The sequence below is a fragment of the Phaenicophaeus curvirostris genome, chromosome 17 (genome assembly GCF_032191515.1).
Source record: "Phaenicophaeus curvirostris isolate KB17595 chromosome 17, BPBGC_Pcur_1.0, whole genome shotgun sequence".
In the NCBI taxonomy this organism is placed as follows: Eukaryota; Metazoa; Chordata; class Aves; order Cuculiformes; family Cuculidae; genus Phaenicophaeus; species Phaenicophaeus curvirostris.
In genome coordinates, this window is record NC_091408.1 from 2,035,922 (window position 1) to 2,059,991 (window position 24,070).

The 24,070-nt window shown below is 56.2% G+C and overlaps 1 protein-coding gene across 3 annotated transcripts in view; it reads right to left on the reverse strand.

The window, feature by feature from the left end:
- Positions 1–305: 305 nt before the first annotated feature.
- The window catches only part of SEZ6L (seizure related 6 homolog like), a 43,336-nt gene continuing 19,571 nt past the window's right edge, over positions 306–24,070 (reverse strand). Inside the window, exons 2-18 of one of the 3 annotated variants that reach the window (XM_069871411.1) lie at positions 17,526–17,672; positions 16,749–17,486; positions 16,379–16,512; positions 12,436–12,628; positions 11,514–11,699; positions 10,807–10,972; positions 9,751–9,917; positions 8,393–8,587; positions 8,164–8,302; positions 5,294–5,490; positions 3,930–4,124; positions 3,650–3,841; positions 3,080–3,274; positions 2,340–2,372; positions 1,972–2,086; positions 1,633–1,735; positions 306–1,339 (exon numbers count right to left, since the gene is read on the reverse strand). In XM_069871411.1, the coding sequence (XP_069727512.1) occupies positions 1,310–1,339; positions 1,633–1,735; positions 1,972–2,086; positions 2,340–2,372; positions 3,080–3,274; positions 3,650–3,841; positions 3,930–4,124; positions 5,294–5,490; positions 8,164–8,302; positions 8,393–8,587; positions 9,751–9,917; positions 10,807–10,972; positions 11,514–11,699; positions 12,436–12,628; positions 16,379–16,512; positions 16,749–17,486; positions 17,526–17,672 (3,125 nt within the window). In that variant the 3' untranslated portion in view covers positions 306–1,309. Of the gene's footprint in view, positions 1,340–1,632; positions 1,736–1,971; positions 2,087–2,339; positions 2,373–3,079; positions 3,275–3,649; positions 3,842–3,929; positions 4,125–5,293; positions 5,491–8,163; positions 8,303–8,392; positions 8,588–9,750; positions 9,918–10,806; positions 10,973–11,513; positions 11,700–12,435; positions 12,629–16,378; positions 16,513–16,748; positions 17,673–24,070 lie in introns of all 3 variants that reach the window. The other 2 variants (XM_069871410.1, XM_069871409.1) reach the window with 2 other exon arrangements.

The following is a 24,070-nucleotide window of genomic DNA, read 5'->3' on the forward strand; positions in this document are numbered from 1 at the left end:
CTGGCTGGAGAGGGTCCCTGTCCTCACAGATAGAAGGGAGCCCCTCTGGTGTAGGGGTGAAGGCAGCAAAGGAGTGCAGGGGATGCTGAGGCTTGAGCTGGGGTTCGCCTGCGATGGGACCAGCGCTGATTTCTGCCTGTTTTGCTCCTGTGCTGGAGCCCTGCCTGGCCTTCGCATCCCAAAATAAACCTCCACCTCCAGCCTCTGCCCCCTCCGTCTGCCACCCCAGCAAGGTGCCAGCCCCAAGGGGCTCTGGGTGGGAGCTGCAGCCCCGCAGAGCCTGCCCGGCACCGTGCTGGCGTGGCTGCCCACGCACCGGGGGAGGCAGCGGATCCTCCTGCCATGAACAGGGACCGCGAGCCAGTGGGAGGGAGCCCAGTCCATCCTGCTTACCCTGAGATGCTACTGGGGAGCAAGGGGTGACCTCTAGCCATTAGAGGGACCAGGGTTTTCCTGGGAAGGGCCACGGTAAGAGTTGCTAAAGAGGAATAACGGGTGTGGGCAAAGAGGCACCAGCAGCGGAGCTCCTCATCGCTTGCAGGGATGCTTCCCCCAGCTCCCCCGGGTCACTGGTTAATGCTTCTTCTCCATCGAGCTCCGAGTCCTGGCTCGCTGCCTCTCCAGCATCCAAAGCAAAGCGGGAAAAGAAAGCAGAATCTACCTCGTGCATGCCAGGCCATCCCCTGCTTCCCAGCACGGCAAGCAGAGCTCTGCACCATCCGGCAGCTTTCCTGAGCCACGCTCCGCTTCCCTGAAGCGAGGAGGGTCCCTGCGCTGGTGACAGTCCCCGAGCCCCCGGCTGCACCTCCTGCTTGGGGCGAGGGGAGCCGGGAGCTGCGGGACGGGGAGGGTGGGCAGCGCCACTGGGACCCCGCGGCAAACCCTGCACCTACCTCAGCTCCAAGCAATCAACTGCAGGCTCTTGCAATGGAGACATTTTTAATTTCGAACAACATCAGAACTGCAAAAAAATGGCCCCGCATGTTGTGTGTGGGCAGCGGCGAGGGCTGCGCCGCTGTGCCGGGACGGGGACGGCGGGTGCCCCCGTGCCCCCCTGGCCTCGCCGGGACACGGCTCTGCCCTGGCTCCCGCTGCTGTCTGCGCCCGGGGCTCTGCAGCACGCCTATCGCAGTTTAAATAGAATAAATACAGTGAAGAAAACAGTAAAATCTTCAATAAAGAGGCAAAAGGAAAGACAACAGCAGGTCCAGGGGTCCAACCAAACTCCACGTGGTCTCTGGATTAGTTACTGAGGAAGTTCTATGAGAGCACATTAAGTTCGCAGCCGGAGACTCTCTTACCGCTGTCCTTATATTGAAACCTCGTATTCTCTTGTTTCCTGAAAAGAAGGAAAAGCCAGTTGAGGGCAGCAGCTGCATTTCAAGATAATCCTCCCATTCCTAGGCAGCAGGAGATGCCTTGGCTGTTGTTTTGCTCCTGGGGAAGCTGTGCCCTCCCTGCCAGGACCCTGCAGCCCCCTCTGCCTCCTCCTGCCCAGCAGAGCCCCCTGGCCCCTTGGGGATGGAGCTTTCCATCCCATTGCTCAGCGCTCCTGCGTCACGACAGCTTGCCTCATGCCCGGTGAAACCCACATTTCCCCACCCAGGGAGGAAGGGGAGCAGCAGGACTCACCCCTGTCTCATAAATCGGATTGTCGAACTCCGTTTCTACCGTGATCTGGCTGTAGGGGTGGGAGTACATCAGGGGCAGGCGGAGGCTGGAGTAGTACCGACACCTGCAGGGGTGATGCAGCCGTCACCAGGATGCACAGCATGACCCCAAGCATCGCCAGCCCCATCCTCCCACTGCCCCCCAGCACCCTAGGGACCCTGGAGCTGGAGGTTCGTGCCCAGGTTCCCAGGGCCGTGCCCAGGGCAAGTGGCTGGTGAGGACATGGTGATGCTGGGCCAGCCCTGGCCACGTCCCCACAGAGCTCTGACACTGGCCCCCCAGCCCGACCACGTGCCCCACCTTGTGAGATAGATGTACGCTCCTCCCAGCAGCAAGGAGATGATCAGCACGGGGATGAAGATGGCTAAGGCCATATTTCCCCCCTCGAGCGATGTCTCTGCAGCAGCTTCTGCTACTAAAAGGACAACAAGTGTTATGCTGGATTTGCAAGCACCTTCTGATCCCATCGCTGCCTCTGCTTCTCCCCTCCCTCCGCCCAGAGGCCATGGTTTACTCAGCACAGTGGGGTTAGGCTGACAGTTGGACTGGATGAGCTTAGAGGTCTTTTCCAGCCTTAATGATTCCATGATTCTATGACTCCTGGGCTCCATGCAGGGTCAGGCTGAGGGCCCTGTGCAGGGTTCATCCAGCAAATGCCTGTCACTCACCTTCCAGAGCATGTTCAAAGCTGTCTTGATTCACTGGAAGAGAAACAGAGAGTTACAGGTACGTAACGGGGTGCTGGCAGCTGTGGGCTGCATGCAAAGCCCAGATTTGGGGTGTCTCTGTCCCATTTAGCCCCAAGCCCCACTGCAAACTTTCAGTTTTCAATAAGCTCTCAGTTTCCACAAGCGCACACATGGGACTGAGCGGGCTGGGCAATCGAGACACCCGCGGGACGGCTCTGCCTGGGGTGGTGCTGCCCTGCGGAGAGCCCCGCGGCCCCAGAGACAAGGTCTCCACTTATTCTCACTAAGCAGTAATTAATAACAGCTCATCCCTGCAGCTTAGTGGCAGTGGGAGGCTCCACCTTTGTCCAGAAAGTGCTCTAAGACAAGACCTTATTTAGACCTAACGGGTCCCCTGGTGCTGAGCTCCCCTGTCTTGGTGGGTGCACGAGGAGAGCATCCCTGCTGAGCCTGGGCAAACCACTATAGGAAGCAACAAAGCAACAAGAGCAAGAGAACAGCCAGGTCCACCCCACCCCACCAGCGCAGTGGCCAGAGGGTTTGCTCCCCCTCCCCGGGGCTGTAGATCTCGCTCAGCTCACATCCAGTAAAGCAGCCAGGTCTCCAATGAGTTTAGCACTCAACTAGAGACCCATGGGGTGTCTGCAGCCAGACAAAGGTCCCTGGGCTGTCCCAGGGTGGGGACAGAGCGCTGGCTGCCCTCTCACCCCCACCGGTACCTTTGCAGATGGGGAGGGGTCCGCTCCAGTGGGACGGCTGGCCCAGGATGCATTTGATGGTGACCTCCCCCATCAGTTCAAAGCCCTCGTAGCACATGAAGGTCAGGGACTCTCCCGGCAGGTAGAGGCGCTTATAAAGTATTTGGTAGCCGTTCTCTGGCAGACCTGGATTATCACACGCCAGTGACTCCTCAGCTGAAAGAGAACACGTCACGAGGTGAGCTCTGGGGAGGGAAGGAGCCTGGGGGGCAGCAGAGAAGGATGCAGAGTGACAGGGCATGGGGAATGGCTTTAAATTGGGAGGGGGAAGAGTTAGATTAGACATTAGGGGAAAAATTCTTCTCCATGAGGTTGGGGTCTCCCCAACCTGGCCCAGGTTGCCCAGAGCAGTGGTGGCTGCCCCATCCCTGGAGGGGTTCTAGGCCAGGTTGGATGGGGCTTGGAGCCCCTGATCCAGTGGGATGTGCCCCTGCCCATGGCAGGGATGGAACTGGATGGGCTTCAAGGTCCCTTCCAACCCAAACTGTTGTACTATTCTATGGGTGAGCAGGAGAAACTGCCTGGACTTACAGACACAGTGCGGGAGCCGCGAAGTCCAGATGGGTGTCCCTGTCTCTCGGCTGTAGCAGGTGAGCAGCGAGCTGCCCTCCAGCACGAAGCCGGGGTTGCACGTGTACTGAATCGTGGTCCCCACCAGCAGTACCGGGTCGGAGATGAGGCGGGTCGAGTGCTCCACCTCCCCTGGGTCCGTGCAGTACATAACTGGGGAAAAGAGACCGTGTGAGGAGGGAGTCCCAGCTCGGTCACAGGGACAATACGGGGACAGCAGGACAAGGCGTGAGGCACTTACTCTTTTCGCAGAAGGGGGGGTCGCTGCTCCAGCTGAGGTCCCACTGGCAGGTGAGGGTGTCGCTCCCCACAATGTCATAGCCCGGGTCGCACTGGTAGGTGATCTTGGCCCCTCTCACCAGCTCCGTGTGGGACGTGGTCTTCCAGCCATTCTGGATCTCGGGCAGGTCAGAGCAGGAGTCGTTGCGGGACACCTCTGCAGCCAAGAGAGATGCTGGCTGTCACCCACCGAGAGACACCCCGTGGCACAGCCCTCCTAGAGCTGCTGCACATGGACACACAGCTCTTCACCGCATCCCTCCCCAAGAGCTCTCGAGTCCCGTGCATGGCCACAGCCCAGCCTGGTGGCATCCCCTGGGCATGGGGAAGGGGCAGCAGGGCAGCAGGAACTGGGCTCTTTGAAGCCACCCAAGCCCTGACCCTAAAAGTGGAATGCTGTGCTGATGAAACCAGGGATTTTTTATTTTTTTTTCCTGAACTCAGGACAAAAAGAGCAACCTGGGAGCACCAGGCTCAGCTCTGACTGACAGCTGGTTTGCTCCTGTGAGGGGTTTCTGCCCTGCTGTCCCTAACCCCGTGCCTGCTGAGCGCGGCCGCGTGTGCTGCAGCGCACAGAGCGGGGCACCTGCAGCCTCGCAGGTGATCTGCATTGCAGCTTGCTCCGTTTGTTGTAGCCAGAGCTGTCAGCTGTGCAAGGAAAACACGCTCCGAAGAAGGCTGCCAGGGGAAGACAGGCGGGAGCAGAGTCAAGCAGTGAGACTGCAGGCAGCCGTGGGGAAGAAACACCCTTCCCAGTCCTTGTCCCTTCAGCATCAGCCACCCTGGTCTGGCAGATGCACCAAAGAACAGTGCGAACAGGCGTCTCCAGGTGCAGCCTAAGCCTCTGTGGAACAGGTTGCTGTGAGCTGGGAACATCCGTCTCCGGAGCCCACGTAGGGATTGGCTTCAGTGATCTCTCCTAGGAGAACATCTCCCTGCGATGCCTCAGTACCACCAGCTTCGTGCCCAACAGTGTGTGTGGTGGGGATCCTACATCTCTGTTTCCACTAATTTCTTCCCCTGCTCTGCTCCGCAGTGGCACTGGGACAATAAAAGGCTGACAGGGACCAAAATTGCCACTGCCTTCCTGCCAGCCTGGGAGAAGGAAGACATACAGGGACACCCCAAAACTGACTGACCCAGGGACCTGAAGTGGGGCTGGGGCTTTCGGCAGGAGCTCAGTGTGATCTGGAGAGGGATGCTGGTGTCACAGCGATTCTCCCTGCTTCCAAACCCATCACGTGGACAACTTGGTGTGGCTGACTGTCACAGTCCCTGCCTGCACTGCCCTGGCAGAGGATGCACCCAGTGCCCTGCTCTCCCTACCTATGTAGTTCATGATGAATCCTTGCCCTTTTCCAAAGATGAGCCCAGCAGGATCTGAGTGGAACTGGATGGTGAGGTCAGGGCTAGAGGAGTAGAGCTTCTGGGGACCACTGCTGCCGATGTACTGCCCCAGGATGCGAGCGGTGAGCTCGTCCCCATCGTAAATGGTGAGGATGTCGCTGTTGGTGAGGTTCAGGCTGGAAAAAAGAGAGCTTGGTTAGAGGGCAGCTTGGGCAGGGAGCCCAGGCGGGATGTGATGGTGCTAGGCTCAAGGGGCAGCAAGGTGACTGCCTGCCCCAGCGCTGCAGCTCTTGGGATGTAGTGGGGTGGGAATTTCCCTGTGCAGCACTAGGAACTGGTGCTTCTTGAGGTTCAACAAGACCAAGTGTCTTCCAGTTAGGACACAACAACCCTGTGCAGCGCTCCAGGCTCGGGGAAGAGCGGCTGGAAAGCTGCCTGGAAGAGAAGGACCTGGGGGTGTTGATCAACAGCAGCTGAACATGAGGCAGCAGTGGCCCAGGTGGCCAAGAAGGCCAACAGCGTCCTGGGTTGGATCAGAAACAGCGTGACCAGCACAAGCAGGGAATTGGTTCAGCCTCTGTTCTCAGCACTGGTGAGGCTGCACCTCAAATCCTGGGTTGTTTTGGCCCCTCACTACAAGGAGGACATTGAAGGGTTGGAGCACGTCCAGAGAAGGGAATAAGGCTGGGGAAGGGTCTGGAGAACAAGGGTTTTGGGAGCAGCTGAGGGACCTGGGGTTGTTTAGCCTGGAGAAAAGGAGGCTGAGGGGAGACATCACTGTCTGCAGATCCCTGAAAGGAGGTTGTGGCGAGATGGGAGCTGATCTTTTCTCCCAGGCGATAGGAAGAGAGGGAATGATCTCAAGTTGCACCAGGGGAGGCTCATATGGGATATCAGGAAAAATTTCTTCACCAAAAGGGTTCTCAAGCACTGGCAGAGGCTGCGAGGGAGGTGGTTGAGTCCCCATCCCTGGAGGGGTTTCAAACACAGGCAGATGAGGTGCTCAGGGATCTGGTTTAGTAGCGGACAGGTATGGTTGGTGGACTCAATGATCTCAAAGGTCTTTTCCAACCAAGCGATTCTACAATTCCTCACGGCCAGCAGAGAGCAGTGGCAGCCCAGGAATGGTGCATGAGCTGGAGCTGCTGGGCAGGGCTGGCTGGGATCCTGCCAGGCGGCAGCAATCTCTGCTCCAGAGCCAGAACCAGCACTGCAGCCTCCATCCATCCCCTCTGCAGCAGGGATGTGGCTGCCTCTCGAGCAGGAGGGGACAAGGGGCTCTCTCCTTGCCCCCAGGCAAAGGGCAGGTGATGGATGCTTATCCCGGGGAAACATTGCTGTGGGGCTGGCAGCTGTTTCTCTTGCCTTGCCAGCTGCCTGCTTGGTGCTGGTAGCGGTAGAGTGGGGGAAACCATCAGAAAGACCCCAAGGATGAGCATGGACATCACCTTCTCCCACTGACGGCTCTGCCTCACCCTGTGTTTCAGCCAGGAGAGAGCCCCTCATCCCCTCCTGCTCAAGGGGCAGCTGCAGCCCTGCAGTGCTTGGGATAAATGCAGGAGAGGATGGGGAAGAAAGGGGCTGGGGCAGGGACACCATGTCCTCCCCTTTCTCCATGGGGAAGAGGGGTGATGGGGAGCATCAGGATGCTCCTGGCCCCACGGGAGGGGTCTCCATCAGGTTGGAGCCTGAAGCAACTTTCCGAGCCAGGCCTGGACTCCTGCACACAGGCAGGATCCGACCGGCTGCGTTTCATAAGACTCGTGGGCCCAGGACACGCTCGGTCACCACGGGACCTGCCCATCTCATTCAGCCTTGTCTGGAGATGCCTGAGCCAATCCCCAAATGTTTTATTAAGAATGTTCTTGGAAGGCACCCAGCTAATCCCCGTGGCAAGCTGACATTTGTAGTAAATCTCTGCTTTCTGTCAAACACGATTTTCCCGGTGACATTTATGTTTGATGACTTCAAATCACTTGGCCTCCAGATCTGCTCAGCCCAAAGCACCCACAAAGCCGGCAGAGATGCACGGGGAGCTCCGACTTGTGATTTTTACAGGAAGCTTTAAAGCGTTTATGATTCTAAGCCCCTGCTTGAAACATGCCCTCCTCTTCAAAACCCAAAATAGCATGGAAGGAGATTCCCTTTGCATTGGCAGCGTAATCATGCCAAGGGCTCTCAGCCTGGCATCAAATCCCATATCCCTCTGACCCCTGGACGTGCAGCAAGGGCTGCTGTGCCTGCCCATGCAGGATGGGATGGTTGAACCCTTGCTGAGTAGCTCTGCCCTGCAGCTTTCTGAGCTGAGCTGCTGAACGGTGCAGGAGCAAGCAGGCAGTCAGGAGGGGAACTGATGCACTTTGTAAAGACAAGTTGTTCCCATGAGAGAATGAACGCAGGGCACGGAAGGGAGGGCTGGGCAGAGCCTCCCTGTGCTCCTCACCCTCCCTTAGTGCCTGGATCACATTCAGCCCAGAGATTTAAGCTGAGGTTCCCAGCCTGTGGATGCCCCTAAGCTTCCCTAACCCTGTAGGAACCAGCCCGTGGTGATGCTGGTGTCACTCCTGTCACTGCTGTGGCATCGCTCCCGGTGACTTTGCTCTGGAGGAGTTCAGAAGCTATCTAGGGAGCAATTAACTGCTGCAATAGGTGCTGTAACAGCGCTTTGAATGCGGGCAGCAGCACTCAGCACTATCCTGTACTTCCTCAAGGGTACCCAGTACGTCATAAGTGATGAAGAAAGCTCCTAGTGGGAAAGGATCTGATCCCTGGGGCAAGGGGGACAGAGATACTGCAGCAAAGCGAGCACAGGCAGGGCAGAGGCATGCACCGAGGTCTCAACTACTCACAGCTGGATGTCCAAGAAGAGCCGCTTCTCCTCACCAACGTGGACCCTCCAGATGCAGTCCTCCCCCTCCGTGTAGGGCTCCGGCCAGTTCGGGGAGAGGATCACCCCAGCCACAGCGGTCAGCTCTCCCCCACACATGGCTGCAGGAGCGAGAGGCAGGCAGGGCTCAAACAGGGTCCCTTGTGGGGTTGTGCCCACTGCCCAGCATCACCCCGTGGTGCGGGACTGACCTCGGCACAGCGGCTCCGTGTCGTTCCAGTACGGGTCCCGCATGTTGATGCACTCGATGATGGCAGGACCCTGCTCCAGGGAGTGCCCGGGGTCACACGTAAACTCCACGGTGGTGCCCAGGTTGTAGGTGGGGTCGGAGGTGGTGAAGTTCCCATTCTGGATGTAGGGTTCGTAGCAGTGGCCCCGCTCAAAGGCTGGAAGAGAAACCTCCATAAGCACACGGAGATGGCTGGGGGAGTGGAACTGGCAGGAAGATGTGCCAGGAAGGGTTTGGTTGGACATAAGGCAAAGGTTCTTCACGCAGAGGGTGGTGGAGCACAGGAGCAGCTCCCCAGGGAAGCAGTCACAGCACCAGGCCCTCAGACACACAGTGAGAATGCTGGGGTCATCCTGTGCAGGGACAGGAGCTGGATTTGATGATCCTTGTGTGTCCTTTCCAACTCAGGGCATTCTTTGATTCTATGCTTCTCACATCTAGAGCTTTGGGGCTTTGCTAGATGAGCCCTGGTTTTTGCTGCTGTCCCAGCTAGAAACCCATCCTTCCATCCCCATTGTGCATGGATGGCTTCTTCCATGGTGTATTTTACAGGCAATTAGGATTAACAGCAGTTTAGCTGTCCTGAGCCATGCAGGCTTAACCAAACCTCACTTCCATTGTGTATCAGCATCGGTAATGCACTCGCTGGGTTGCCGGTTGCCGTATTTGCTGAGCAATCTCCCCTGGGATTGCTGCACGTTATTGAGCTTGCTCAGAGGCGAGGGATTCCTGTGGGACTGATCCCAGCAGCAGGATGCACTTAAATGACAACCGAAGCAAATCTGTGTGAGCTGCCCAGTGCTTGTCCACCACCCCGACCACGAAGGAGCTGCGGGGTGGTCTGGAGGAAAGCAGCTTGGCAAGCAAGCACTGCAGTGAGAGTGGGGGCCAGGACAGCCCCTGTCCCTGCAGCTGGCGTGGGCGCGGGACAGACTGAGCCTTTGGGGTTGACGGGCACTGCAGGCTGTGTAATTCTCACAGCACTAGTGGCTTTTTCAGCCTGAGTTTGGAGAGATCCCACCCTGCACACAGCACCCACTGCCCAGGGCTGCCCTGCAGCAGGCACAGGAGATGCATTCCATGGACACTCAGCTCACCAGCAAACCTTTCTGTTGGACTAAATGAGATTTAATTATCTCTTTTCCTATTTCTTGCTAGGCAAATCTACTCCACTCCCAGGTGAAGTTTGGATTGCCCTGCATGAGCAGCAGAGCATCAGGTCTCCAGTGCTGGGGGCACCCAAGACCCTTCCTACACCCGTATCTCTATTAATTGCCCAAATATCCTGAGTCTCAGGGTACCAAAATGAGAGCACATCACCTTCGAAGCGTATGTTGAAAGCCGTAGCAGCTGCGGGCTCCTCAGCGAGGAAGTCGATCCTGATGGAGGAGCCGTCGCTGATGACCCCTTCGAAGGGGACGCTGTCGGCACGCAGTGAGTCGTAGAGGATGGCAGACTGGTTTGTGTCCCCGCTGTACACCACCATCCTGCACAGGAGGACACGGCACGTTAGGTGGCAGGTGTGTCCTCACGTCCCCTCCCTAGAGCATCACTTGCCCCCTCATTGTCAGCGTCTGCTCTCTAATGCTCCCAGAATCCAGCATTTTAAAGAAATTGTGCAAACAAGAACTCGCCAACCAGATAAGTCTCTTTTACAGTGTCATAAACAGAGGCTTTATTCTTTTATTTTACTACAAGCCATAAACCTGCTTTACTGCCTGGTACCAGACTGAATGTTAATGCTCTTTAAACACAAGCATCGGCACCATAAGCGTGTGCGTTGTGTTATGGATGCTGACAGCATGGAACCTGCGGCTTCTTGTGCCGTGGGAATGAGGAGCACTGGGTGTTTGGGGGAAGGAGAGGACAAGCGTGACACAGCATGCAGCATCACCTCACAGCTAGCAGGATTGGAAGACCGGCAAGATGAGCTGGCACAAAGTGCAGGGCCTGAGGGCAGCAGGGGCTGGTGCTCTGCGCCTGCCTCTTGCGGCTCTTTTGGCTCAAAGACCTGTCTTTGCCTCCTGAGTGCTTGAACACTGAAATCGGGAACCTCCTCTTCCACACCACGACCTTCCTCTGCCCTCAATCCCCACCATTCTCTGGCTGGCAACCTCCTCCCTGCTGCATCCCAAGCTTGGGTCGGTGATGCTTCTCAGGATACCTGCAGCCCAGGTGTTGTGAGGGCAGGAGGTGCGAGGTGGGGGACATGACACCAGCTTGGACCTTGCAAGCCTCAGTATATTCAGTTCCTCACTCCTCACCTTGAGCAGAGCAAAGATCTCAGTCCCCAGAGGGGTCAGAGAGACAGGCTCACCTCAGACCTCACCACCAGCCAGGGGTACCCAGGCACACAAGCAGCTTGCAGAGCCTCACCTGTCCTTCTCGGTCAGCAGGAGCTTCTCAAAGTGCAGATGCAGCTTCTGGCCCAGGGGTGCCCCGATCACCCAGACGCAGTACATGCTGCTCGACTGGTTCCCGGTGTAGCTGGGCGAGAGGACGCGGCCGATGGTGGCGTTGTGGACTGTCCCCCCGCAGGGCGCTGCCAACACAGAGCACGGCCCCGCTGAGACCGGCAAGGAGACAGGGCAAGGCAAAGGGGCAGGCATGTGCACCCAGGACTTCTCTACAGCAAGGGGGATGAGCCCCTCCACTGATGCCTGTCCAGCTCTTCTCAGCAGTCTTTAATCTTGGAATGGTTTGGGTTGGAAGGGACCTCAAAGCCCAGCCGGTTCCACCCCTGCCATGGGCAGGGACACCTCCCACTGGATCAGGGGCTCCAAGCCCCATCCAACCTGGCCTTGAACCCCTCCAGGGATGGGGCAGCCACCCCTGCTCTGGGCAGCCTGGGCCAGGGCCTCCCCACCCTCACAGCAAGATGTTTCTTCCCAAGATCTCATCTCAACCTTCCCTCTTTCAGCTGAAAACCATACCTCAGGCTGCATTGTGAGCAGAGCTGGGAGGTGCTTTTGCTCTCTGCCAGGACTGCATTCAACTCATGATGCAAAGAAAGCAATCCTAATCTTGTTCTCTTCGGGGCTCTCAGTTTTCTCAGCTCTGAGACCATCTAACAAGGAGTGTACCTGAACAGATTGGCTCTGGGCTGCTCCAGTGTGGCCTCGATGCGTTGATGCACGTGAGCACCCTGGGACCCTGCAGCTCGTAGCCCAGGTGGCAGTGAAAATGAGCAATTCCTCCAGAGTGCAAATCCATCACGGTGACATCTCCAAAGTCAGGTCTCCGTGGAAAGTTGCAGCTCAGCATAAACACTGGAGAAAGAAAACACATTTTCGAGCTTAGGGCTTGTCTGCTCTGATCCACCCCATAGTCAGAGGAAAGCAGTGAGGACGTGCTGGATGTGCCCATGGTGCCACAGACAGACCCTGCGGTCAGGTGCCAGTCACAGGGCACCAACAAACCACCACGCTGCTGCATCTCCACCTGTTACTGCCTTTGCCCAGACCCAGTTTCTATTTTAAAAAGAATTTGCTTGAACTCATCTATTTTTCATAGCTCTTCAAGGAAAAAATAGACTTACAGTCTGAGTCTGCAAGAGGAGCTGCTGCATGGGGAAAGAAATGGGGCAAGGTGGGGTAAGGAGCACAGCAGGTGCCCAGGGCTGGGAAATTGCTGCCTCTTGAACCCTCTGCCCCGAGCATGACATGATCTGCTGCTCACCCCCAACCCCAGCAGACGCTCTAAGTGCAGGCATGCAGTGGAACAGGAGCCAAACTGGTCCATGAAGGCAGAACCCAGCGTCCTTCCATCCCTGCAGCCCCACATGACTGGTCATAGAATGGTTTGGGTTGGAAGGGACCTCAAAACCCATCCAGTTCCATCCCCTGCCATGGGCAGGGACACCTCCCACTGGATCAGGGGCTCCAAGCCCCATTCTATCCCTTCAATCCCTGATCAAGGGCCCCTCCCCACCTTTCCTAAAGCCCCTTTCAGTACTGGTGTCCCATCCCACCCCTCCTCGCACGCCAGCAGCAGGGAGGCACCCACCCTGGTAGTGGAGCTGGAAGGTCCCCACCATCTCATCCTGGAAGGTGCGGAAGTAGACAGAGATGGTGTTGGTGGGGCTGCGGATCACCTGGCCCTCCACCAGCAGGGTCTGGTTGGCCAGGACCACCAGGGAATCGCCGTCCACCCCACGGATGGAGAGCACCTCCCCGTCCGACAGGTTCACGCTCTTCACCTGGGTGGGAGCAGAGAACCATGAGCTGCAGGTTAACATCAAGGTCCTTGCAGGGTTCTGGTTGAGGGGTCATAGCCCAGCCCCATACACCCATAGAGCTTTGCACCATTGCAGCCTTCCCTTTGCACCACTCTAAGCAGCAGGATCTCATTGCAGACAGGAGCTGCTTTTCAGATATGACAGAATAGTTTGCACCCTGCATGAGCCTGAGGGACCCCCGTGACCACTGACCCCTTCCCCATCCCCTGAGACAGCCAATGGAGCTTCCTACTGGAGACACATTTAAAGCTGGACGCTCCTGCGCAGCACAAATTGACCCACGTTTAGGTCGATGCTGAAAGAGCATTTATGCAGGTGGGTAGAGGGGGTGAAAGTTAGAATCATAGAATCATCAGGTTGGAAAAGACCCACTGGATCATCAAGTCCAACCATTCATTCATTCAACCAACCGTTCATTAGGAGGAAGAATCACCACTCAGGGGAGCAGCAGGGTCCCAACCCCACTGCACCAGCCCCTCAGGGGGCAGACCTGCACCTCAGGGCATGAAGCAGCAGCTGAGCTGTTTGTCACAGATCTGCAACCAAACCAGGGCACCTTCCTAGGGCTCAGTGATCACCATCCACCCTCCCTGGGATCCCTCATCCACACCAGGGAGCGCAAGGGGAGTCACACAGCAAATGTGCCTAATGAGCAGTCCCAAAAAGCTTTAATTATTATTTGGAAATAGCTGAGAAGTAACCTCACATTTGCGTTTCACATCCATTTAGCTTAATAAATGGGCTTGTATTTCAGCCGAAAGATGCTCATCAGATCACTTGTTTCCTTCAGCGTGCGAGGCCCAGGGCTCTATATTTAGCGCACGCCACAGCCTTAGCCTGTAATTGCGAGCACTCCCGAGGATGTTGTGACTAGAAGGATTTGCTGCTGCTTTCACAACCACGTCCATCTACCCCACCCAGCGCACGAGGCAGGGATGTGCCCAGCTCTGGTGCTGCTCACAGAGCCACCCACAGGGCTCAGCATCCCTGGACCTTCTGGTTACCCCACTGGGTAACTTCTTGCCTCCCCTAAAGGTCTGTCAGCGCCTGGAAAAGTCTGGTCCTTGCTGTGGGGCTGGGCTGAGCAGCTCCCAGGCTGGGTCAGAGCATGCCAGGGTCCACTCTGACCGTGCTTTTAACCCAGGGTGAGCTGATTTTGCCTTGTTTTGCAGCAGAGCGTGGGGTCACTGCAGGGAGTCTCTGGTCCACAGTGCAAGGGGAAGGAGACCTTGGTCCTCATGGTCAGAAACATGGGGCAAGCGCGTGCCCTGGCCCCCAGCCTGCCCAGGATCAATTCTTCTCCAGGTTTTGTCCTGGAAAATCTGCCTTTCCAGCACAGCATCTACATCCATTGTGCGTGGTGGGCTGGCTAAGATTTAATTAATCCCATTTATTAATAATTAGATGTTATTGGGGATGAGTTATTTAGAGTGTGGGATCCAGGGATGCTAGCTGGGCTGTGTCCAATGCTAACGACTTCCCCCCAGCTCCCACTGGGGCAGAGTTCTGCTTCCTGAGCCAGGGCTGAATCACTGCAAAGATGCTTCCAGGATGTTTCTAACACATTTTGTTCTGAAATCACTCAAAGACAAACACGCTTCCCAGCTAACTTCCTCCAGTGATGGATGACTAGCATCAAACACATTAGGTAGCACTGAACCACACCAGCAAATTAGGAAGAGAAACAGTCAGGAGTGCCCCCCCGCGAGCAGCTGATTGCTCTCCATCCTCAGTTCTACTGCTGGGAAGGGGGTTCAGAGGAGTAGCTCAAGCAGACAAAGCTCAGCAGCAGGGAGGGAGCTGCCAGTACCAGGTAAGCGGGCATCCTCAGAGGACCCTGTCCACTCTGGAGTTACCAGTGGGTCCAGACAGATGCAGCAGCCTCGTGCCAGGGCTCATCGCTGGCTGTGAGGGACCACACGTGAGCCCCTGTCAGGGGCTGTGGAGGACAGGTTCTTACTTTAATCAAAGACTGCGCCAATGTCAGCTCCTACAGAGTCTGCTGGGAAGACAGGAGGGATCCTCGGTTCAGGCTGCCAGTCCTGCTCACCCACTAGAAAATCTCTTTAGGGAAATTCTATTTCCTGCCAAGAAGATTCAAGAATTTTAAAGATAGCTATAATTTAACTCAGCATTCAGCTCCAGCTGGAGCATCCCTTACTCCACTTAGAACCACAGAATGTCCTGAGGTGGAAGGGACCCACAAGGATCATCGAATCCAGCTCCTGTCCCTGCACAGCACAACGCCCATGTTCACACCTTGTGGCTGAGGGCGTTGGCCAAATGCTTCTGGAATATTGTCAGGCTTGGCACCTTGACTGCTTCCCTGGGAGCTGTTCCAGTGCTCCATCACCCTTTGGGGAAGAACCTGCTCCTAATGTCCAACCTAACCCTCTCCTGGCACATCTTCCTGCAGTTCCCTTGGGTCCAGAGAGAAGAGCTCAGCAACTGCACCTCCTCCCCTCATGAAGAAGCAAACATGGACAATTCTCCTGCACCCTGCTGTGTGCCTCTTCTATGGGCTCATCAGCACGAATTGTGTGTGACATCTCCTGCACGGATTAAAGAGATGGAGTAAATCTGTTGTGTCTCGCTTGCCATGAGCGCTATTTCCAGCTTCCTTGGGACATAAATCACACTGCTGCTGCTGCCCAAGATGGTTAAAAAGCTTTCTGCAATTCTCGCTGCCTGCAGAGGCAGCTGGAGCACATCAATCCTTGCCCATGGGACCTGTGGAGGTGCCCTGGGGTGCAAGGCAGGGTCTGGCAGCTCCCTCGCCTCCTCAGCCCATCTCTGCTGTGCTGCTGCTCACCCTGGGGCTGGGCACGGGCAGGCTTGGAGCTGCACTCAGCTGCAGGCAGCAGCTCCGGGGCACTCAGCATCGCTGCCTGCAGCCCCAGCACCCATCCTCCTCCAGCTCCCACCAGTGCCCATGCAGCCGGGGTAGCTCAGGGCTGAGCAGGGCATTGCAGGCACCTCGAGGGATGTTGCTGGACAGGCTGCATGCACTCTGCATGCTCAGCCAGCTACAGATGAGGCTGTGACCAGCCAGTGCGGACCTGCTGTTGGGAGTTAATTTGTTTGAAGGGCTCAGAAGAATCAGCATAGCGAAATGCAAAGCTGGAGGGGTGGAGAGGCTAATTTTATGCTCCATTAAAATCTCAGCTCACAATGGAGCGAGGTCAGGAGTGGTGTCACCTGATGGATTATGGACAGAGGTGAATTTACAACGGAGCAGCCTGTCTTTAGCACTCTGCAGGTGTGGGAAGACCAAGTTACTGCCATGGAAAAGTGTCTGAGATGCACACACATCCCAGGGCTCACCCTGGTGCTGCTGCTGCCTGGCTCTGCAGCTCCCAGGGCAACATCCTCTGTGGGGCTCACTTCCACAGCAGCTATTACACCACCGAGGTCAGTCCCTCCTGCCCTCCAGAGGGACAGCAGGAACAAGCTCACTGGAACTACTACTCCTTTCGATGCACGTTCTTAATTACATGGATCAAAAGTTAATGGATTTTCATTGGGTACAAATGGTGACATGGGGAAAAGGCGAGAACAAGAAAGGATTGCACACCAGAGCACAGAGATCATGGACTGATGAAACGTGTCAAGGTCCCTGCCCCGTTCCCACCCCTGTTAGGTTGTGGGATGGAGCATTTCGTGGAGAGCTGACCAAGCACGTGGTGATGCCCACACCAATGCGCTTCTTACCTGGAGCTCGACGCCGTAGCCCGTGTAGACGGTGACATTGTAGGTACACTCCAGGTAGCTGTGCAGGGGCAGCGGGGGGTAGTCCGTGGAGTCGATGTAGCCCTCGGGTTCATGGAAACTCATGCTGCAGAGGACTGGGAGGAACAAACATCAACAACTGCCCCTGGGAAACAACTCACCTGCAGTTCCCTCCCGCACCTGGGTGCTCCCACTGCCCTGAACCCCAGCACCCCGATCCCTGCTCCAGCAGCCAACCTCTCTGAAGTGCAGGAGGTTTTAGGCAGCTCCACAGAGCCAGGCTGCGCACAGAGCTGCTCCCCACCAGCTATCATGACCCCACTCCCGTGTTGCCCAGCACAGCGCGGCTCACCTGGCGTGGGCTCTGTGGTTATGACAGTGGTGGTGATGATGGTGGATGTGGTGGTTTCTTGGCTTTCTTCTGATGCAGAGCCGTGCGTCTCGCTCTCCACACTGTTTGTCCGGTTCACGGCGGCACTGGCAGGAGCCACAGTCGGAGCCTCCCCGGCATCGCCCGCTCCATCGGGGAAGAGCCGAGGGACCACCGGCGGCAGGGTGGATGGGGAGATCTGCAGTGCGGGGTGGCTGGTGGTGGCCCAGGGCAGCTCGGGGGGGCTCTGCTCCACATTCCCCATCCCAGCCGCTGCCTCTGCCGATGCACGTGGCTCCTGGAAGGCAGCAGGGAGCCCAGAGCCCAGCGGGTTGGCTGGGGTGACAGCCCTGGGGGGCGCTGGCAGGGTGGGCTTGGGCCGCGGGTGCTTCCTTGCGGTATTTACTTTCTTTAAAGTAGGTGGCTTTTTCTTAACAGGGAAAGTTTGTTTGGCATCAGCGCTGGGGGCGGCAGTGGGTGTTTGCAGGATGCGGCTCCGCACCAGCGGCGTTGGCTCCGCTGCAGGATCGATGCCGTCCTCTGCGGCCGGCAGCAGGTTGAGGGCAGTGACATGACCGAGCTTCCCGGCTCCACCAGCTGAACCCATGGTGTGATCGAGATCCCTGGCTCCACCAGCTGAACCCGTGGCGTGACTGAGCTTCCCAGCTCTGCCAGCTGAACCCGAGGGGTGCTCGAGCTCTCCTGCTCCACCAGCTGAACCTGTGGCATGCCCGAGCTCCCCAGCTCTCCTGGCTGAACCCGTGGCATGCTCGAGCTCCCCAGCTTTTCTGGCTGAACCCATGGAGTGCACAAGCTCCCCAGCTCCGCCAGCCACCTTCTCCACCTGCTCATCCACAGCAAGAGGGTCCGGGCTGGAGGGGACCAGCGCTGCTCCTGATCCGCTGTCTGCAAAGAAATGGGGAAAAGTGAGATTTGGGCAATTCCGGGCGTGAAATTACAGCTGTGCTTGTGGCATGAAATCAGCCCCTCGGGGAGCTGTGGCTGATTGAACGCCTGCTGCTCTCCCAAATGGGCCCATTATGGGAAAGCAATAACGAGCCTGTGCTGATTCCCTGAAAGCTGGGTTTCTGCTGGAACTCAGTGGCCTTATCGCACCATTTTAGAGCTGCTTGTTGGTCTCTTTATCTAGAGGTCACTTGTTCAGGGAGATTCACCCGCTCCTGCTGAGTCTGTTGCTCTGGCTCGGTCTCAGTGAAAAGCCTTTATTTTTGCAATGGTCATCAGCAAATAGGGCTGTTTCAAAGCACGGGATCAGGCTGGGTCTCTTTCCCATTGTTGTCCCCACACTGCTGCCTGGTGGGGAACAGATACCGATTAACCGGCTTCCTTCAGCCTCCTGCAGCAAAACACCACCCGCTTCTGCAAAGTCTCTCCTTAGGCACCACTAACCTTTTGTGTTGGGCAGAGCAATGCGCAGCAATGAGCCGGGGAGGAAGGGTAATCAAAGCCACTGCCTTGGCCAGGGAGTTTAATTGCATGCGATACAGATTTATCCACCACCAATGGGTCTGGTTGGGCTGCGGTGCATGGTGAAAATAAGCTGCGAGCAGTGCCAAGGCTCTGTGAAATGCTGCAGAAAGCTCCGAGAGGCAGAAAGTCAACATTTTCCATGGAAACGGCAGTTGCCAGGGAAGGTGTTTAATACGCGGTACTTAAAGACCGTAATTCCAGTCCCTTCAGCTCCCCTGGGAGGGTTTGGAGTCTGAGATTCCAAGGGGGCTCCCTGTCCTTGGTGTGGGGGGATGCCTGGCTGGGCATGGGGTGATGTCTTTGAGCCCCCAGCCCTGCTGCTTCCCAGGGCTCCCCGGGCACACGCTCCCCTCTGCGACTACAAACGGAGACACCGACCTGCTCCGAAACACGATTTGAGCTGCTATGGAACGCCCGTGGGATGCGTGTCTGCCACAGTGCCCAGTCTCCGCGGGACTGGGGACCGGAGCAGCAGCCAAGGTTTCTTTCCCAAAAAGACTTCAGCAAAGCTCGATGAACCTCTGGCTCACCCAGGGTGCTTCATTGCAATTAGCGTTGCAGGTATTTTAAACAAAAGCACAACACTTACTTTAAATTTAACTTGCGTTTTGGTTGGTTTTTTTTTTTTTTTGCATTTCAAATTCTAATAATTGAGGTAGGACTGGGATAAAAAGGAAGAAAGGAGCTTTTGGATGTGAAACCTTAAACACAAGGACACTGCAGGGTGATTGCCATGGGGGAGTACAGTTCCCTGGCAGTCCAACCACCCTTTCTATCACCCTGTGACTATAATGTGTTTCAACTCTTGCTTCTGATGCCTTAGCAGTCGTTTGGCTGTTACACAGCTGGTGAGCACCGTGCCGGGCACTCGGCATGCAGCGTGGCACAGCACCTGAGCCACTCCTGCTCCTTGGTCCCCAAGAGTCCCTGCATTGCCTGGGTTGGTCCCTAACTCTGGGTCCCCAGGACAGCCTGGGCTGTGCCTGCACCCGCCCCAAGCCACTGCTCCCTGCTCTCAGCCGGCCAAGCCGCAGACAAAGCTGCAGAAAAGCCAGTCCCAGCTACCCAGGGCTTCCTGCTCTCCTGTTACACTTCCCATGACTTAAAAAAATTAATCCTTTAATTAGCAGTGGCTCAGAAATTCATTAGCTGATTCCCTTAGCACATTAGGAGACATTTCACACACATTATCTGCAACCGCTGACTTGTGTTGGCTCTGAATAATCTCCCCCAGCTCCTTCTGGGGAGGCTGGGTGCCTTGGTGTCTCCATGCACTATGCTGGTGGGATAGCCCAGGAGCCCTAGAACCCTCTGCTCATTTCTGAGTGACTCCGTGGATGCCTCTGTGGGCATCCTGCCATGGGGCAGTGAGCATCCTGCCGTGGGGCGCTGGGGGGACATCGGTCCCCAAGGCAGTGCCAGCATCAGCTCTTCTTCCTGACAAATTTTGCAGGGCTTTCACATGCTTTAGGCTTCGTCTCCCAGCCCAAGCCCTGGACACACAGCCAGCAGCTGCTCTTCCACTGCTGCTGGTCTGGCCGTAGCTCAGCTCATTGGTTTTACTGTTTGGCAGCAAAACTATTTCTCCATCACAGGAGAAGATGGGTCTGTCACACAAGGAGGAGATAGCAAAGGTAAGGAAGAAAGCTTGGTGGGACACCACCTCATGTTGGGACAGCTGGGGTGTTCCTGCAGGAACCTGAGTCCTTAAAGCTGATGTGTTATCAGAAACAACAAAACAGCCTCCCCAGGTTATTTGTCATCCTAAGTCTAATTCTTAACGCATGTTGCCATTAAACCATATTTTATGCTTTTGGAAAGTTGACTAATTTCTTATTAGATCCTTTGCCAGGATGCATTTAAACAGTTCTGCCCTTAACAAAGCATGAAATAAAACACTCTGTATAGCGACTCTGTAATGAGATACTTAACATGCTTTAGTTTGTAAAGGGCAAATGTGTAATTCAGGGAAGCACATGTAGCCAGGCTGGAGCAGGGAAATGGAGGCGCAGGGGGCGCTGGCACCAGTGATTAATAAGGGCATATTCTGCGTTACCAGAAAAAGAAGTGATTAATGATCTTAACCACCAAACCAGAGCTGTGCTCCAGCGCATCCCTGAGATCTAAACGCAAAGAGCTCTTCTCCCACCCCCGAGAACTATGGGGTAATCACAGCGAGGAACTTGGCTGGGGCCTGGGGCAGCAGAGCAGGACCCTTCCCAGCTGCCAAAATCCATCCTGTTCATCACAAGCGATCAGTCCAGAGGCACCGGAGACACCGAGCTGGTAGAAGAGAAATGGTCACGTTTGACCTTGATCTAATCTGCTAACCCATCTCTGGAGGAAGTAAATGCTATCAAGACGGACGAGGGATTTATCTTATGTCTTGATCAGGAACACTCTGCAGGCAGTTGGAGACTGGAAAGGCTTCTCCAAATCCACAAAAGCCTCCAGAGTGGCCCTCGAAGTCCTTGTTCCCCTTGGGCATGGCAAGACATGTGGGGCTCTGCGCTCTGCACAGGTGGCTGCTCCTGCAAGATGGGACAGAAATGTCCAGGAGAGTTTGGAGCACAAATGACCTTAATGCAAAACGACAACTCATCTTCAGGTCTATTTTGGGATCTGCCTAGATACCGGCATGTAAACACCAAGGAAGGGAGCTCGGCTCTGGGGAGGACGTCTCCAACCAGCTTTCACTCCCCCGCGATTTATACTTAGCTGCCGTCGGAAGCGCTTTCTCCTCTGCAGGGCACGGGTGCCGAGCATGCCGTGCTGCGCGGGGGCCAGTCCCCAGGGCCGGGGTGATACAGCCCCGGGCTTCACCACCTTTTTGGTAAAGAAATTTTTCCTAATATCCAGTCTAAACCTCCCCTGGCACAACTTGAGGCCATTCCCTCTCATCCTATCACTTGTCACTTGGGAGAAGAGCCCGGCACCCACCTCACCACAACCTCCTTTCAGGGAGCTGCAGAGGACGATGAGGTCTCCCCTCAGCCTCCTCTTCTCCAGGCTGAACAGCTCCAGACCCCTCAGCCACTCCGAATATATTTGTGCTTATACAAATGCCCCCTTTAAACTTGCTCTCAGCAAGAAATATCAACATCAAAGACCATTGTAACCGTTGTCTCTCTTCCCCACACAATCCTCCTGCCCATAAAATGAATAACTAATTGCTCTGGCAATATTTTTGCAGGTGCAAACAGCCTGTGTTTTGCCATTTAGGATGGTTTTATCTCACTCTTTTGGAGAATTTCATTTTCCTGCTACTCAGAAATGAACCTGCTTATTGCCTGTGATCTGCGTGCACGCAGAGCACGTCTTGGGTTGTGGCCTGGAATTCTCTGTGCTGGCCCAGGCGCAGTCATGGAGTGAACTGCAATGTGTTAAACAAGTGGATGAATGAGATTGCGAGGCCAGGCGAATGAAAGAAAACTAATTAAACATGAGCTCAATCTCCCCCCTTTGCCACAATTTCATATGCTATCAGCTCTCGCTCTCCATCAAAGTGAAACAGGTGTTTTAGCATTGCCTCTCACAAAGCAGCTTGCAGAGCAGCTTGCACAGGGCAGGGACACGGTCTGGCCAGGCTTTGCTGCTGCCTGGTAGCCACAGTGCCAGCATCTCTACGTTCCTTCTGAGGGGCACCCAGATGCACTCCTGGGGCACCCCCAGACTCTGCCTCCTCAGAGCCAGGCTGCAGCCACGTCGTCCCCACAGGAGGCTCAGCCCCAGGCACCCACGGTTGCCTCCCCAGCCCCAAAGCTTCATCTCCATGAGAGAGGGTCCCCAGGACTCCCTGCAGCCCCAGTCAGGGAGACGGGATCACATCCTGCAGCCGTGGCCAGCAAGAGCCGACACTCCTGCGCTGCTTCAGAGGTGCCGTGGCTGGAGAGAGCCAGGCAAATCTGATTGCTGCCGGTATCTCAACCAGAGGGGCTTAGAGGAATTAGAGAACTGCAAATGCCTGATAAAAGGATGCTGAAATAATCAGGGAACTCATTTTGCTGCTGTGCTCCTGAAAGAGCTAAACCATGAGTAGCTGTATCACCGGGTTCCCATTACTAATGCCGATGCTATCGCTGCCTCGCTGCGAGCGCACGATCCCAGGCTGCTGGGGGATGGCGGCTTGATTGCTCGAGTTCAGTAGTTACCGTCCTGAAGGTTTTAGTGATCTGATTAAACCAGAAAAGCTGAGAAGCTTATACGGATGCTATTAATGGTGGTGTTCAGCCCCCGTGCTCTGCCTGTGCGACGGGCTTAGGCGGATTGCGCTGGGACTGGCTAATCCTCCCCGGAGCTACTTCTGCTGCCGATGTCTCACCCGAGCCCTCTCTGAGTGCTGGGACTGATCCTGCACCCCCTGGCACCCCAGACTCTGCACATCTCCAGCTCTTGGGAATGAGCCCCCTTCAAGGGTCCCTGGGAGCAGCTGGCCCCACTCTGCAATAAAGCCAGACCCAGGTGGATGGGCTTGGCTTGGGCATAAGGGCTTCCCACGGCTTTGCAGCAAGATGTGAGGATTTCTCTAAGTCCAGGCATGCTGCAAGGAAGTCCACCAGTCTGTGCTGTGTCACTCCATGCCGGGCTGCCTGCATGGGCACAGACGGTGGGACACACTGGCTGCCCAGGAGCAGGGAGGCATCGTGGTACCTTCGCAGGGATATCTGAGAAGAACACAGCCTTTGTGCATCTGCAGGGTGAGTCAGGGGTGGTGGCTGACTGTGGCCGAGGAGGGGACTCTCCAGGGAGTGGGTTGCTGGGAGTGGCACATGGCATCACTCTGGTAGAGAACCCGTGTTCAAGGATGCTCTGTGCTGGCAGAGCTGCTCCTCCAAACCAGCCAGGAACACACAATTCCCTTCAAAAGATGCTGCCTTGATTTATCTGCGGAGTGCAGTTCAGTTTTTTATTGTGTTCCCTGCTTTGAATGAGGTTCTCTGAAGGGTGAGATGGATGGCACAGCGGGGACCGAGGCAGCGAGGAGAGGGGACTGAGCAGAGAAATGAACCCCAGCAGATGGTTCATCTCGGCCTTGTCACGGGCTCCATCGGCAGGTGAACGGGGCGATCAATAGCCATAATGAGCATAACTGCCTCTGTGCGCTAGCCGGCACTGCTCCTGTGGCGTGAAGGATGAGCTCTGGAGCAGAGCCTGCCTCTGTTCCTGGGCTTGGCTGAGCGAAATGCCAAGGTGGGGTGGCTTGGGCAGGTCTCCAGAGCCATACTCTCCCTCGGCACTGAGCTGGGTGAGCCCTGGAGGGCCCTGGCTGGTGTTTGCCTCCCTTCTGTGTTTCCCTGTGCCCATCGAAGCCGCTCAGGTGGCCACGCCAGTTCTGCTGTTAACAAAGGAGCCCATCAGCCTCCGCTGCAGCCTGGGGTGTCAGGATGCTACAGCCACTTTGATTAAGCCAAATCTGTCTTCCCAAAGATAATTGCCTCATCACCTCAAAGCCTGCGGTGCGTGCAGGCAGAAGGGTGATCTGAAGCCCATGATGGTGTGTGAGCAGACACAGGAGCCGGCTGAACCCCCGGAATTCCCAGTTCCCACCAGGATGATGAAGGAGGGTCAGCAGATGCTGCCATTTGGCACAAGGGGAGAAACTGGATCACGTGTGCACAGAGAGATGTGAACACTTGCACAGAGCTACTGCACCCACCGCAGCGTGAGTACCTGTAGGCAACCATGGCTGGTCCGGAGAGCTTGGTTCCTGCCTGCAGGCAGAGGCAGGGCTCAGGCTGGCTGCTGCCAGGCTGGTGGGTGTGCAGAGCTCCTGTCCCGGTCATCCTCCTGCCCTCCAACCTGGCCCCCTGCCC